Source organism: Periplaneta americana, chromosome 3 (genome assembly GCF_040183065.1).
Source record: "Periplaneta americana isolate PAMFEO1 chromosome 3, P.americana_PAMFEO1_priV1, whole genome shotgun sequence".
In the NCBI taxonomy this organism is placed as follows: domain Eukaryota; kingdom Metazoa; phylum Arthropoda; class Insecta; order Blattodea; family Blattidae; genus Periplaneta; species Periplaneta americana.
In genome coordinates this window covers 21,177,335-21,194,118 of record NC_091119.1, presented here as the reverse complement: position 1 = coordinate 21,194,118, position 16,784 = coordinate 21,177,335, and the positions used below count along the sequence as shown (strand labels likewise).

The 16,784-nt window shown below is 36.1% G+C and overlaps 2 protein-coding genes across 2 annotated transcripts in view; both read left to right on the top strand.

Annotated features, from left to right (window-relative positions):
* The window catches only part of LOC138695830 (cytochrome P450 9e2-like), a 56,037-nt gene extending 45,911 nt beyond the window's left edge, over positions 1 to 10,126 (top strand). The window contains exon 8 of the mRNA XM_069820098.1: positions 3,164 to 10,126. Coding sequence (XP_069676199.1) covers positions 3,164 to 3,333 — 170 coding nt within the window. The 3' untranslated portion in view covers positions 3,334 to 10,126. The remainder of the gene's footprint in view (positions 1 to 3,163) is intronic.
* LOC138695829 (cytochrome P450 9e2-like) overlaps positions 1 to 16,784 on the top strand; it is a 449,657-nt gene that overhangs the window by 236,466 nt on the left and 196,407 nt on the right. The gene's annotated exons all lie outside the window — the stretch shown is intronic.

Here is a 16,784-nt window from a genome sequence, read left to right as displayed (position 1 = left end):
TTGTTACTGTTGCTCCAAGGTATTGGAATTTTTCAACCTCTTCGTTCCATTTCGTACAATATTCTGGTCACGAGACATAATCATATACTTTTTTTTTTCGGGATTCACTTTCAAATCTATCTCTTTACTTGCCTCAAGTAAGATATCCTTTCCCCCCCCCCTAATCGTTTGTGGATTTTCTTCTAACATATTCATGTCATCCGCACAGAGAAGAAGCTGACGTAACCCGTTCAATTCCAAACCCTCTCTGTAAGCCTGAACTTTCCTAATGGCATATTCTAGAGCGTGGTTAAAAAGTAAAGGTGATATTTTTTTTCCGACCATCCCCCCCCCCCCCCCCGAGGTTGGGGTCCTAGCAGCTCCTTAGTTTGTCTAGGCAGAAGTTCGCCGCTGTGCTTCTATTACATGCGTTTCTAGGCTTTCACGGTAAGTGTGTTTAGAATTAGACTTTTGGGTAATCCACCGTGTCCTGTATTTAGTCCGAATTAGCCTGAATCCAACAGAGTAGGCGACCTCTCTCTTTTATCCTGATGATGGAACCTGTATGTAGTTCCGAAACGTTGGCAATCTCAAGTTTCGGGACACGGTGGATTACCCAAAAGTCTAATTGAACGGAGTTACACAATAAGAGACCAAGCGCCAAAAACCTGTTTCGACATATTGCCATTGAAATAAATGTTTTTTTATAAAACATTTTATGCAAGAAGTATTATAACATTCATACTATTACAAAAAATAGCACAAATAATAGCTACCAAAGAAGGCTAACCGATTTTTGATAAGAGACTACCTGTTGAATTAATATTTCAAAGCAAAATAAATAAATGAATTTTACATCTTGATTACACAATTTTTAACACTACCACTATGACTATCTTGTGTTAAATTCTATCGTACGTGGTTTACATGTTTCGACCTATTATGGGTCTTCTTCAGAACTGGTCGTTGTTGGTCTTGGCGCCTCTTGTTTTGTTTCCTGTGAGGGTGTGTTTGTGTGGTGTATTGTGGAGTCAAAGAGTGTGTGTGTTTTGAAATAGAGTTGTATGTTGAGAATAATTTCATTGGGGTGTGTTTTTGTGTGTCTGTATATTTCGTATTGTTCTAGTGTGTTGAGTTTCTGGCTTTTTGGTTGGATGTGTAGTATTTCCGTGTCTGTGTTGATGTCTCTGTAGAACACATCACAAATGCTAACCACACCTACAGAGACATCAACACAGACATGGAAATACTACACATTCAACCAAAAAAACCATTAACTAAACACACTAGAACAATATGAAATATACAGACACACAAAAACATACCCCAACGAAATTCTCAACACACAACTCAATTTCAGAACACACACTCTTTGACACCACAATACACCACACAAACACACCCTCACAGGAAACAAAACAAGAGGCGCCAAGACCAACAACGACCAGTTGGGCGTACTGGAATTGGTTCCCAAATCTGTGTGTCGGTTCCCAGTTCGTCCCAGAGCTACACCCGAGTTGGTTCCAGGTTGATTTCATCTGTGTACTGCAATTGGTTCCCGCGTTAGACAAAGGCAGAAAACATTTCCTTCCCATTTTATACAGACTTAGGACCATCAACTACTGTTTCCGGTAGTAAATAGGTTAAAAATATGCTGTGCTTGCTGAACACGCTGCGTCGAATAACTTCATAATTTCATTTCTTTACTGGTAAAAATTTGTAACAAACGTGTCCTGTACTTTCACTGGCACTACTCTGCTAATCACTGAAACTTATGATCGGCATTTATATTTTAATGTAGATGAAGCCACTGGTCATGATCGATTATCGTAGGTGCTGTTATAGGCAATAACTAGCCTACCTCATCCCCGTTGTTGATATTTGAACATGGGGAACCTACTCACGTTGTTGATATTTGAACATGGGGAACCTACTCACGTTGTTTATATTTGAACATGGGGAACCTACTCACGTTGTTGATATTTGAACTTGGGAAACCTACTCACGTTGTTTATATTTGAACATGGGGAACCTACTCACGTTGTTTATATTTGAACATGGGGAACCAACTCACGTTGTTGATATTTGAACATGGGGAACCTACTCACGTTGTTGATATTTGAACATGGGGAACCTACTCACGTTGTTGATATTTGAACTTGGGAAACCTACTCACGTTGTTTATATTTGAACATGGGGAACCTACTCACGTTGTTTATATTTGAACATGGGGAACCTACTCACGTTGTTGATATTTGAACATGGGGAACCTACTCACGTTGTTGATATTTGAACATGGGGAACCAACTCAAGTTGTTGATATTTGAACATGGGGAACCTACTCACGTTGTTGATATTTGAACATGGGGAACCTACTCACGTTGTTGATATTTGAACATGGGGAACCAACTCACGTTGTTGATATTTGAACATGGGGAACCTACTCACGTTGTTGATATTTGAACATGGGGAACCAACTCACGTTGTTGATATTTGAACATGGGTAACCTACTCACGTTGTTGATATTTGAACATGGGGAACCAACTCACGTTGTTGATATTTGAACATGGGGAACCTACTCACGTTGTTGATATTTGAACATGGGGAACCTACTCACGTTGTTGATATTTGAACATGGGGAACCTACTCACGTTGATAATATTTGAACATGGGGAACCTACTCACGTTGTTGATATTTGAACATGGGGAACCTACTCACGTTGTTGATATTTGAACATGGGGAACCTACTCACGTTGTTGACATTTGAACATGGGGAACCTACTCACGTTGTTGATATTTGAACATGGGGAACCTAATCACGTTGTTTATATTTGAACTTGGGGAACCTACTCATGTTGTTGATATATTGTTTGGGAACCAACTGAAGAACAGCGGACCAGTTCTGAGGATGACCCATAATAGATCGAAACATGTAAACCAGGTACGATAGAATTTAACACAAAAAAGTCAGATAATACATATTCCGAAATGCATTTAATGTAATAAACGAATTTTTGCTTATAAATAGCAGCAAAATTCAGATATCGCATTCTTGATTTTTTCAGAGTTAAATTAGCATGTCAACAGATTTGTGGAAATTTCTCATCTTTTTTCAAATTGTCGGTTGGTCTATTATTGCGTAACTCCGTCCAATTCTAAATGCGTTTGTTCTCGTGTTCTAGGAAGCCGTTTCGCTCTGATGGAGACGAAGCTTGCGCTTGCGCATCTGTTGTCAGCGTTCAACTTGAAAGTGATCGCCAAGACTCCCATGCCTATGAAGATCGTACAGACTGGCTTCAACATGTCAGTGGAAGGAGGCTTTTGGTTCGGCCTAGAGCTTCGTAGTTCTTGAGATGTGGAACTGAACTTCACAGCTTTGGATGGGATTCCTGCCCACTGCATTTATTACAGTTTCATACGTGCTAACTTATTGATGGGTGGAATAAGATTATATGTTCTGAGAACCAAATTTATTGCTCAAATTTCCATTTTTTTAGCCTTGGGAAGTTTTATTTACGGAATGTTGTTGCACTTGGACCATTTTGCGTGAGCTCACCGAATATCAATTCCGAGAAATATGAAATCACTAAGAATAGTAGCTAGAAATTTACTTTCCAAAACTTTGAAAGTTGCCCAATATCCTATCACTACCCACTTCATTTTCGAGAACAAGTGAATGATAAACAAAGGTGTAAGACAATTGGTGTACTTTCATTTACAACATTTACATTTACAAATATACTAGTGGCTTTTGCAGCAAATGCTGCAAACTAAATCTATAATAGTTCAAATAAAAATTATTCAGATTTATTTGCAATGAAGAATACCAGACATTTTGAAAGTTATTTTCTTCCATAATAGTGAAACATATTCCCTCTGAATGTTTTTATGCCAAATACTCACATATTTGCATCAAATACCTTACTATAATAATACCGAACAGCTAGCAGTTTTACCAGCGGACGACGATGGTGCTGCTATCTACCTGCCGGGATGGAGATACTCGCGAAACAAGCTGTAATCAACTGCAATGTATATTGTTGCTGGGCTAGTTAATTTGTTAATAGTTCTATGAATTAGTACTAGTGTTAAAATGTCAGGGTGTATATGTGCTGTTTATAATTGTGACAATTGCAGCATTACAAATTGCTCCAAATCGTACTTTCGATTTCCGACAGTTCATAAAACGTGAGTCAACAACATTCTTTAGTAGGCCTAATTCCTTCGTCTTTGTGTTGGTAGAAAAATACAAATTAGTTTTTTTTATTTAGACCTAATAAATAAATAGAAGTTAAAATGTATTGGATTTTAAGGTTTTTGATCAAATTAAGTTTTATTGTTATCCACATGCCTTTGCTAATTATTACAAGCATCAGATTACTATCAATTTTATCTTTGCAGTTGTCAGCAATGCGTATATAAAACATTACTGTAAATTCATTCCTAATATCAGATTGATTTTGTCTCGGTGAACCAAAGAAAAAATATGTAACAATTAATTACGGAAAGTAATATGAAGTATGCAATATTTCTCATAATATGCAGCTTTGATATAAGATAATAATTTTACATTAAATATTATTCAACATTTCTTAAGTGTTTCATGTATAATTCCACATTAGAAACTCACGTTTAAAACAATAGTCCGAATCTTGCTATGTTAATATTTATGGACGTAATTCCATCCCTCTGCGCTAGATGTCAAGTCCGCGATATTTCTCACTCAAGCCAATGCTGCTAGTATACAGCTGTCCGGTATTATTATAGTAAGGTATTTGATACTAGTGATTTGTGCAGCAAATGCTGCAAACTAAGTTCAAATAAAAATTGTTCAGATTTATTTTCAATGAAGAATACCAGACATTTTGAAAGTTATTTGCTTCCATAATAGTGAAACATACTCCCTCTGAATGTTTTAATGCCAAACACTCATATAATTGCATTAACTATAATAACATTTCATTTTTAATGATATGTCATCAAACATTCTTAAGTTTTGTAGTTCTTAATATTCAATACATAGCTGTACTGAGAAAAAAAACTACAGACCAGAGAATCAGACCTGTAAGTTTTGAAGTTTTATATGTTATCAAAAAACTTCACAAATGAAGATCGACATATTGGCATTATGATGTCAGAGAATCTGAGCCATCTGAACTCTAAATATGTCAGCAATCCTGCAGGTCATGGCCTTCGTGTAATATTGTTTATTGTAGTGTGTGTTTTGTTTTATTCTGAAATACTGTTAGTTTTCAAAACTGACGAAAGATGGATTTTGGAAAATAGGAAAATTATGTAGGAAAACTAACGCTTCACTGAAAGTTATTATTTTTCTGAAAATTCTTGGATGTCAAGCTTCAAAATGACGGGTTATTCATTAAAATCTGTTCAGCCGTTTTCCCATAATTTCCATTACCAGTTCAAAATAGGATTTTGCACGATAGTTTGTTTTCTCGTCGTTACAACAAACGGTCGCCACGATTGAAAGTTGATTTTACTGAATTCAGAGTTGCCAACCTAGATAAGTATGTTGAAATATTACAAATAACTGCTCTAGAGTTGTAATGAAAATTACTGCCTTCTATGCATGCTACAATCCTACAATGCATGTAAAATTCATACGCAAAACGCAGCGTCAATAAATATACATTATACGAAATAAATCACTACATTTGAAATGTACTGAGCTTTATTTAAACAATTCAAACTTCACTTAACAAAAAGAAATAAAAATTATTCCAATTCAACACGAAATATTACAAGTACCTGAATCATTTTTACTCCTTCATATTGAAGTTGATGGTGAAGTTTGTACGTTGGCCAGACTGCTAACATCAGTCAACTGTTCATAGTGTAATGTACGTACTGTAGCCTATATTAAGATTTTTTTTAAATATTATTTTCAAAATATACTATCGTGCAAAAAATACTGTAGGCTACAATATACGCTTGTGAAATGCATTACGAAATATCGGAAGTTGCTCGTTTTTCAAAATTTTCTTAGATTTTGTAAAGAGCATTTTCCAACCTTATATCGTAATATACATGTATTATTCTAGAGCACGTTGTCATTATTTTATTTGCACTGAAGACCGAGAAGATAAGAGGGAAATTTCTATTTCTCTTCATCATCACATAGCACATAATGTTGGTCTCCACGTATCTTAAATCTTACTAGCTTTTGGCTAAGTTATGGCTAAAGTGTAAGTTAAATTGTGACTCTGAATATAAATTCTCCGTTTTCTATCTAGCCTACTAAAGCCGGATGTAAGTGAAAGTGAAGTTCAAGTGATGTTTCTGAATACCGCCCTAAGACTCATTTTATAGCACAATAAGTCCCCACATGAAAATACACCAATTTTGTTACACTCTGTACATATACATTATTTTTAACGAGAAGCATTTTAGTAGACTTCATTCGTTAGTTTTCTTGTTTGCTGCTTGGGATTATTTCTGCAGTGCTCGGGAAAAGTGACATAAGTCAGTTTCCACAAACCTTTTTGATAATTTATTGACAACTTGCACTGGTTTATGTTGATTTGATTTTTTCAGTATGAATTATTGTAATGTGAGAAATACTTATGTATTTTTTTTCCAAGCGAGCAGATGTTCCGTAAGTTGTCAATAAATTATCAAAAAACGTTTGTGGTAACTGACTTGTGTCACTTTTCCCGAGCACTGCAGATTTGCTGTATTTACTTTTTGTCTCAACTATTATATTTTTCCTTAGTTCCAAATCATAAGTTAGATGGACGCAAGTGAAAATCGGAGCTCAGAAATGAAATCAGAACATACTAGGGCATTCGATAAGTAATGGCAACAATGCTGTAAAACAATGCTCCTAGTGGTGACCATTGAAATCTTGTAGTACGTAATACAGCAACAATTATTTATTAATATGCAATATTGAAAGTCTGGAAGTAATCAAATTTTTGTAAATACAGCGACTGTTTCTGATTTGTAGCAAATAATACAGCCCTAACACATGTCCAGTAGGTGCTCCATAAAAGGTCAAAGGTCAAAGCCTATTAGCCGACTACTGGTTTACGTCCTCATGCCTCAGAAGACGTTAAGGATCACCTAACCTGTGTGGAGGTAACGTATGGTTAATGCGATTATTCCTCTCAACCATTATAGCTGGCTTTCGAAACCAGATTTTGCTACTCACTGCAGCTCCCAAAATTCTTAAGATACTGAATGGACACCGGTCCCACACACTGGCCGAAATTGATGAGAAAATTTCTTTGAAACCAGCGAGCATTCCTTATGGTTAGTCTTAAGGCTCATTCACAATGAAAATTAAACATAACGTAAACGTTAACTTACAAAAAATGTAAACACGCTACAATCAAGAACATTCACGATGGGAACATAAACGTAACCGCAAAGATACTTGGTAACCATGGAAACATAACAACGACGTCATTTCCTCATATTCTGTCGTATACTTCAGCGCTCTACGATCGTGTACTGTTTGCAAATCACGTAAGCATAAGCATGAAAGTTTGGAGTTTGCAAACTTTCATGTTAACATCTAACGGCAATGTTAATGTCAGTGTTTATGTGAATCATTGTGAATGATCCCATGTGGTAACCTGACCGCAAACTTCTGTGTTTATGTTATGTTTCTGTTTAATTTTCATTATGAATGGGCCTTTAAGCATGACGCTTTAGACCACGGGTTTTCAATCTTTTTTGTCAGCGGGCTGCATTGCTTTACCCACGAGAGATCAAGGACAGGATTAAATAAAACGTCAGTTAAACTTTAAAGCCGATTTTCAAAGCATTAGGAATCATATGTTTAAAGGACAATTAATACCAAAATGTAGAATAGCATTAGGAATCGCAGCCAAAATTTGACAAATGTTTTAATGCAGTTTACTAATGTGAAATTTGACATTCTTTTTGCTGTAGTCAACTTACGCAGAATACATCACAAACTCCAACCACAACTACAGCAACATAGAAACTGGCATGAGAAACAAAAAACACATCCTCAACACTCAAATGACTTTTCAGAACACCCACCGTTTTCTACACAACACACCCCACCAAATCAGGAAGCGCGCGGGAACTCACTAGAATTCAGAGGATGATTGAAATTACATCGAAATTACTCAATCAGGTAAAATAACACCACAATTTAAATATTAAGGCAATGAAGTTGTTATTTATTTAAATTACTTAACTTAATAATTCATCAGTTACAATATTTCATCCCAGGCCGCTTAAAATAGGCCGTCGGGCCGTATGCGGCTCGGGGGCCGCGGTTTGGATACCCCTGCTTTACAACATGTGACTAGAGGAGGGACTTTTCTCTCAACACACCAAAAAATTCTAGAATAATCATTTGAAATGTACCTCGCTACGTATGAGCTATTCCATCTCAAATCGACCGAAATATAGAGAAAATTGACCTTACAATTTCTAAATACAATGAAACTTTTTTTTTGTACGTAGAGAACTGTGATACAATGCTTTGTGCGAAGTTTGAGGCATCAGAACTTCATAGTGTTTAAATTTAAAATATTTAAATTTATCGTATTTTCATAAAATTAGCAAATTTAAACTGTTGTAGCTCCGAAATCCATCCACCCAATGATCAAAATCATGGTTTATTTTGATGCTGAGAAATTAAAGTTTATATTGACATTTAAGCATATTTTCTTACTTTTATGGAAATGGTGAAATTTAGATTTTTCTTCATTAAGACGCCGTTGGCTAGGAAAAAATATTTTAAAAATATATAGTTAGATTCCGCATTGAAAGTACAAATAAACACATATTTTTTACTGATAGCACGTTGATAATAAATAAGTATTGAAAATATCAAATAAAGAAAATAAATAGTACGCGCGTGAACTAACCAGCTGACTGTGAGACGGAAGCTAGCGAAGACAAGCAAGGCCAGGAGACAAACACATGATGTGTCGTCTAGCAGTCATGGTTGTGCTAGCTTTATCACAGGTTTTCATAAATACAGGAGTAAAATGACGCCCAACGCTCGCTTATCTCCAGCTCTCGGCCAGTGCGTGCGATATTGCGCCGTTCAAGTCTAGGCGTGTGAAAATAATCTATTTAATACCCTCGAAACTTACTGCCGTACCACTAAGCAAACAATGCCAAATCCCTCTTAATAATGCAAGGTTTTTTTCTCAATATTGTTTTACATTTTTACAAATGGCCAAAAAGCCTAAAAGCAAGTAAAATCAGATTATCTGTCTCTCTGTGTACAATAAAAATAAGAATTACTTAACATAACCTACCAAATGTCAGCTTCAAAATGAGCTCTCGTTCAATGTTCTGCAGTAAATGGTTCCAGAGTTCTGAGCGCTGAAAGAGGCTTGTTTTTATAAAATACGCTAAATTTGTCGCTCAATAATACGAAAACCGTTTGACTTTCGATAGTATGTTTTTGAAAATGCACTCCCCTCAGCACCTTGTATAAATAGGGAAAAAATTAGAGTATAAAAAAATGCGAGGTTTTTTACTGATCGATTTCATATGGAATAGCCCTATAAGTTATTCTTCATATTTTTATTATCACTATTAAGTTTATAAAGCATTCTTGAGTAACTAACGAAATGGTGTATACATACGAAACATTAACAAGAAGAAGCTTGTAAATTACTCCTGAACCTGCTGGTAATAGACCTAGGAACAGTACAACGCTAATATGACGAAATGCCTGTACTACTTCAATACGAAGGCTCTTGATATTAGAGTTTTCGCAGACAAGAAATTAGCTCCTCCATTCATAGTGTATGTAATTTTTAATGTGTTTCATGAGTAAATATGTGTTTTTAAAAGTGCCTAATTGCACCCAAAAACTTATATTATGTAAGGACTGTTTCTAACAAATTAAATACTAACAAATGTGTCCGAACTTGGTGCTTGTTGGTGCCTTTTCTGTTACAATCTTTGACAAAACAACAGACATACGTAAATATTTTAAGAAAATGCAAGGTAGGTATTTGCAGTAAGTTAACACAATAGATGTCAACCAGATTGTATTTGTAGCCATTTTGAAAATTGTGAACGACATTCTGCCTATATTTGTGTGATTATGTTGTGTGAGAAACAATTTTGTATTAAGTTATGTGTGTGATAATTTGACTAATATATTTTTATTAATTTTCACAAAATGTTTTAATTCTCTTCACTACTACTCCCATTTATCCCTATTATTGCTAGTAGTATCAAATACCTTACTATAATAATACCGGACAGCTGTATACTAACAGCATTGGCGTGAGTGCGAAATATCGCGGACCTGTCATCTAGCGGAGAGGGATGGAATTACGTCCACATATACAAATATTAACATAGCGAGATTCGGACTATTGTTTAAAACGTGAATTACTAATGTGGAATTATATATGAAACACTTAAGAAATGTTGAATAATATTTAATGTAAAATTATTATCTTATATCAAAGCTGCATATTATGAGAAATATTGCATACTTCATATTACTTTCCGTAATTAATTGCTACATATTTTTTTCTATGGTTTACCGAGACAAAATCAATCTGATATTAGGAATGAATTTACCGTAATGTTTTATATACGCATTGCTGACAACTGCAAAGATAAAATTGATAGTAATCTGATGCTTGTAATAATTAGTAAAGGCATGTGGACAACAATAAAACTTAATTTCAAAAAACCTTAAAATCTAATACATTTTAACTTCTATTCATTTATTAGGTCTAAATAAAAAAACTAATTTGTATTTTTCTATCAACACAAAGACGAAGGAATTAGGCCTACTAAAGAATGTTGTTGACTCACGTTGTATGAACTGTCGGAAATCGAAAGTACGATTTGGAGCAATTTGTAATGCTGCAATTGTCACAATTATAAACAGCACACATACACCTGACATTTTAACACAGCACTAATTAATAAATCTATTAACTAGCCCAGCAACAATATACATTGCAGTTGATTACAGCTTGTTTCGCGAGTATCTCCGCACCGGCAGGTAGGTAGCAGCACCAGCGTCGTTCGCACGCAAAACTGCTAGCTGTCCGGTATTATTATAGTAAGGTATTTGGTAGTATCTTACACCCTAATATACAGCATAGATTAAAATTAAAATTTATATAAAAATTACCACTCGGGTCAGATAACTTATTTTACATTGGGACCTACTACGGGATATGTATTTGAAAAGATTCCTATTTTTGTATCGACACTACAGTATTTGTTTTTGTCTATTTAAGAAAAATGGCAGTCTTAGTGTTAGTCGATAGTCACTTGTATCCCTTTCTTCCGCCAACCATCTTCGGTACTAAAAAACAATGACGTATTCCTGACGATGATGATGATGATGATGATTATTAGAGGCCTGCGTTTGGTTACTTTGAATGCAAGTTAGGTGTACAATGATCATATAGATGTATGCAGAGGTAGTTGCAAGTCATCAGCCACGCTTCAGTGAACCAGGGAGTCGTCCCTCATGCACCGATACAGCTCATGCATTTTGTCAAGACACTCGCAATATGCAGTATGGGAATAACGTTTCTGTGGAGGGGGTATTAGTAGAAAGGAAGGTCGGGCGTGTGTCTACAGAGTTGAAGGAAAAGAGTAACCCATTCCCCTATAATTCGTAAGTGGACTCATCCGATATCGTGCGTAGATCTGTAGAATGAGTGGGGGAGTGTCTGGACATAATGCATGAGCTATACCAGCCATGGCGAAAATGTGATCGTGCGCCGAGCCACTGTGTAACCTGCAACGTGCATAGCACCTGTGGAGGGAGGCGGACACCCGAAGGGGAAGTGAAGCAACACTCTGACTTATTAACGGATCTTCATTTTCCTCACGTCAAGCGCTTAAATACAATTTTATACAGTATAAGGTTACAAACTAATGTTTAATACGTGTAACGAAGAAAGAAATAAATAAGAAAACATAGGACACATTATCACAACCTAAAATTAACTGTCTTCAGAATTTCTCTGCGACAGAGTTTCAAAATCAGGAATTATGTCACTTACTGCCAGTCGTAGTTGATCACGAAGGTATTTGTCTGTAAGTCGTGATCTAAATTTGGTTTTTACTTTTTTCAGTGTTGAAAATAATTTTCACAAACGTAAGTTGTAGCGAACATGGCTTCAACGGAACAAGCTGTAGAACGAAGCTTCAGATATTTATTTTTTGGCAAAGATTTGAAAATATTATTTCAATATACCGAAGTACATATGAAATTTCCATGTAGATATTCTGCGTCATCATACGATGAAAGAGTAATGGAACGGAGAAAAATTCTCTCCGGCGCCGGGATTTGAATCAAGGTTTTCAGCTCTACGTCCTCATGCTTTATCCACTAAGCCACACCGGATACAACCCCGGCGTCGGACAGAATTGTCTCTGATTGAGTTCCAACTCTTGGGTTCCCTCTAGTGGCTGTCCTCTGCACTACGTCATAGATGTCTATGAACATAGGACCGAAGTCCACACATGTGCTGGGGTGCACTCGTTGAAAAGTTCAACATTTGTCAAGTCCTTACATCTAGCTTTAATTTAACATCACATTGTGAATCTGTGAGTTTAAATTGAAGATCTAACCGCATTACTCGTACATTTTCTGAAAAAGGATGGACGTACAGAGATAATAATAATAATAATAATAATAATAATAATAATAATAATAATAATAATAATAACACTTAACCTTTTAATGTTTCATGAATGACATGTAATATAATAACGTTTTATGTTATACAACCGTTTTCCTCGTAATACTTGTGAACAAATCATACATTTAATATTCTCATCATATTGGCAGCAAAAAATGCGTCCTCCCATCCTACTTGAAACTTTCGTTTTTATAGAGGTAGTCTACATGGTTTCGAGAGAGACATTGCGATGATACGCTACTCGCAGGTCAGAGACAAATACAAATGGAATGGAGTTTGCCTCCAGAGAGTGAGAGGGTGGGGGTTGGGGGAGGTAGGAAGCAAGAGAAATGCACAGCTACCATTGCGACCCACAATGTGCTCGCGAATCACATTTTCGCCACGGCTGAGCTATACAGTGTCTACATCTGTTTATTCGTGTACCTGTGTGTGTGTGTGTGTAAGTCGGTGAACAACAGGAATATCACTTTCCACTAGGGATGGACTAAAGAAAAAAACAGGAGTCAGCCCCTTTATTTCAGGAGAAAACTATTCGAGCTAAGATAAAGATACATTTACTGAAATATATGAAACAATATTAAATATCTATACATTGCACCCGGTCGGGATAAGTTACCTGGTTGAGGTTTTTTCCGGGGGTTTCCCTCAACCCAGTACGAGCAAATGCTGGGTAACTTTCGGTGTTGGACCCCGGACTCATTTCACCGGCATTATCACCTTGATATCATTCAGACGCTAAATAACCTGAGATGTTGATACAGCGTCGTAAAATAACCCAATGAAATAAAAAATATACATTGCAAATACACGCTCTCAGAGACGCTCTGAAGCTATGTAGGACAGTATCTTGAGATGCGTAACAAAATATGTAACGATATTAATATAAAAAGCACATTTTAATTTCTTCCTATAACCAATTTTGTTAACATTATATATTAGCCGTAGTGACTTAGATTTTAACAAATCAAAGTCTTAAAAATTTTTGAACTCAATAAACAATTCAGGCGCCATATACAATTTTTTGACGTCATGGCTACTTGGCGCTCGGAATTTGCCTACCGCTGATTTTCACAATAAGTAAAACGCATCTACAGTAGTTACTTTATATCAAATTATTAGAGTTTGAAATTAACACGTGCAAAATATAAATGCCAGCACAAACTTAAAATAAAACAAACTATAAGTGCGTGCTTTACGAGTCTCTACACATTACAATCAATGACTGTAAACATTTTGTGTGTTTCAAATGAAAATTTTCTCCTTTTTTTCTGATAAAATACACGTTCTTCCTTCCTAATGACACGCTCGGTACCAAATTCTTATTTTGTAGCACTAGTTTTCAACCCCATAGTTGTGTTTTGTTTTCGTATGTTCACTGAGCAACAAACCGGAACTAAGTAGCATTGAATCACTTCAAGCTATACTCCGTTCATACCTACACTGTTCCGGGTTGCTAAGAGGTTTTAGGTAACCAAACGCAGAAATCTAATAATGATGATGATGATGATGGTATTATTATTATTATTATTATTATTATTATTATTATTATTATTATTATTATTATTATTATAACACAGAGGGTTTGGAATTGAACGGGTTACATCAGCTTCTTGTCTATGCGGATGACGTGAATATGTTAGGAGAAAATCCACAAACAATTAGGGAAAACGCGGAAATTCTTGTTGAAGCAAGTAGAGCGATAGGGTTGGAAGTAAATCCCGAAAAGACTAAGTATACGATTATGTCTCGTGACCAGAATATTGTACGAAATGGAACTATAAAAATTGGAGATTTATCCTTCGAAGAGGTGGAAAAATTCAAATATGTTGGAGCAACAGTAACAAATATAAATGACAATCGGGAGGAAATTAAACGCAGAATAAATATGGGAAATGCGTGTTATTATTCGGTTGAGAAGCTTTTGTCATCTAGTCTTCTGTCAAAAAGTCTGAAAGTTAGAATTTATAAAACAGTTATATTACCGGTTGTTCTGTATGGTTGTGAAACTTGGACTCTCACTTTGAGAGAGGAGTATAGGTTAAGGGTGTTTGAGAATAAGGTTCTTAGGAAAATATTTGGGGCTAAGAGGGATGAAGTTACAGGAGAATGGAGAAAGTTACACAACGCAGAGCTGCACGCATTGTATACTTCACCTGACATAATTAGGAACATAAAATCCAGACGTTTGAGATGGGCAGGACATGTAGCACGTATGGGCGAATCCAGAAATGCATATAGAGTGTTAGTTGGGAGACCGGAGGGAAAAAGGCCTTTGGGGAGGCCGAGACGTAGATGGGAGGATAATATTAAAATGGATTTGAGGGAGGTAGGATATGATGGTAGAGACTGGATTAATCTTGCTCAGGATAGGGACCAATGGCGGGCTTATGTGAGGGCGGCAATGAACCTACGGGTTCCTTAAAAGCCAGTAAGTAAGTATTATTATTATTATTATTATTATTATTATTATTATTATTATTATTATTATTATTAAGAGAAAAAATGAACTGAATTGAATTTTGGAATGAGAGCACTACGACTTAGCACTGCGACCTTTCAAGATCTACTGCGCTAACTCTCAAGCTAGGTGCATTCCCGGCTGATTATGCTAAGGTCTGCTTGTGTATCCAGGTTTCGACCATGTAACTCCACTCGTCCTTAGATCAGCCTCCTCCCTGCATCGCCAGCCGGCGTTCGAAGAAATTCTATGGAATGTTGACGAAATTATGTAATGACTAATATGGAGAAAGGGGAGAACCCATAGTAAAACCACAGTCTAGTATATACAGTCACGAAGCTTGAGTTTTGAGGGTGCTAGAAACAATAGACTGTGCCGGTACTATTTTGCATTACCTGTAATAAGCGATATTAGCGATCCTAGTGGTGAGCAACTATCTAATGTTTACATATTTACTACGTATTGAGCTTCGTGACTGTATATACTAGACTGTGGTAAAACCTCAACTGCGACCTTGTCCTCCACAGGTGTCACTATGAATTTTCCAATTGTCGCAGACCTTATCGGAAGTTGACCCTACTGTAGATAGGCTACTCTTACATTCATATACAGTATGTAAACACAATGAAAAGGTCGAAAAATTGTACCGGTAACTTGAACGCAAAGCTAACCTACACTTATCTAACCTAACGTATCGCAAAAGAAATAGTTTTCTTACGGAAGGAACTGGCCTAATATCAAATGGTAAGTGATCCACTAGTACCGTCACACTTCTGTAATAACAAAGGAATTGAGCAGTTACTTCGTAACATCACAGAATAACATAAATAATGCGTTAGAGTATACTTATTTTACATGTATTTTAAAGTCAGATGACAGTAGGTCTATATCAACAAATTCAGAAAGCACAAATTACAAAATATACCTTTTCGAATAGCATATCAGAACCAACGAATCATATACGAAGTAATAATTAATTTCTAATTAATATTATTCAATTATTAATTTAATTTGTTCTGCTGTAATTTATTTATAATATAAACAATAAACTTACCCAATTTCGTCTCGTATCTCCAGCTGACGCTGCCAACGATACAACACCGACTGTCTGTAGACTCTTACGACTAAACAGCTGTTCCGACGGAACTTCCTACTAGCAGTACATTGCTTCCAAACCTGTTTATGATTATTCCATCATATAGAAGACAGAAGACACTCACCTGCTGGTAGAAAAGTTTTGATTGAAATTCTGGCATTTCTCGGCGCACTCCACAATACTGTCATACGTAATATCACAAAAGGATTCACGTAATTTTTCCTACGGGAATCAAAATTTCGCGTGATACGTAAATAAGACTATTTCGCGAATAGAATAATAAATTTAATGCCCGGACACTTGACACAAAGTTATTCTACGTAAGTTACTTCCCAGTAGAATTCGCCTGTCGACTTATACTGAAAGTATTTCAATGCACTACACCAGCCGTGGCGGAAATGTGACTCGCGAGAACATTGTGGCTCGCAATGATAGCTATCCATTTCTCTTGCTTCCTACCTCCCACAGCCTCCACCCTCTCACTCACTGGAGGCAAACTCCGTTCCATTTGTATTTGTTATGACTTGTGAGTGGCGTATCGTCGCAATGTCTCTCTCCAAACCATGTACCTCTACAAAAACTAAAGTTTCAAGTAGGATGGG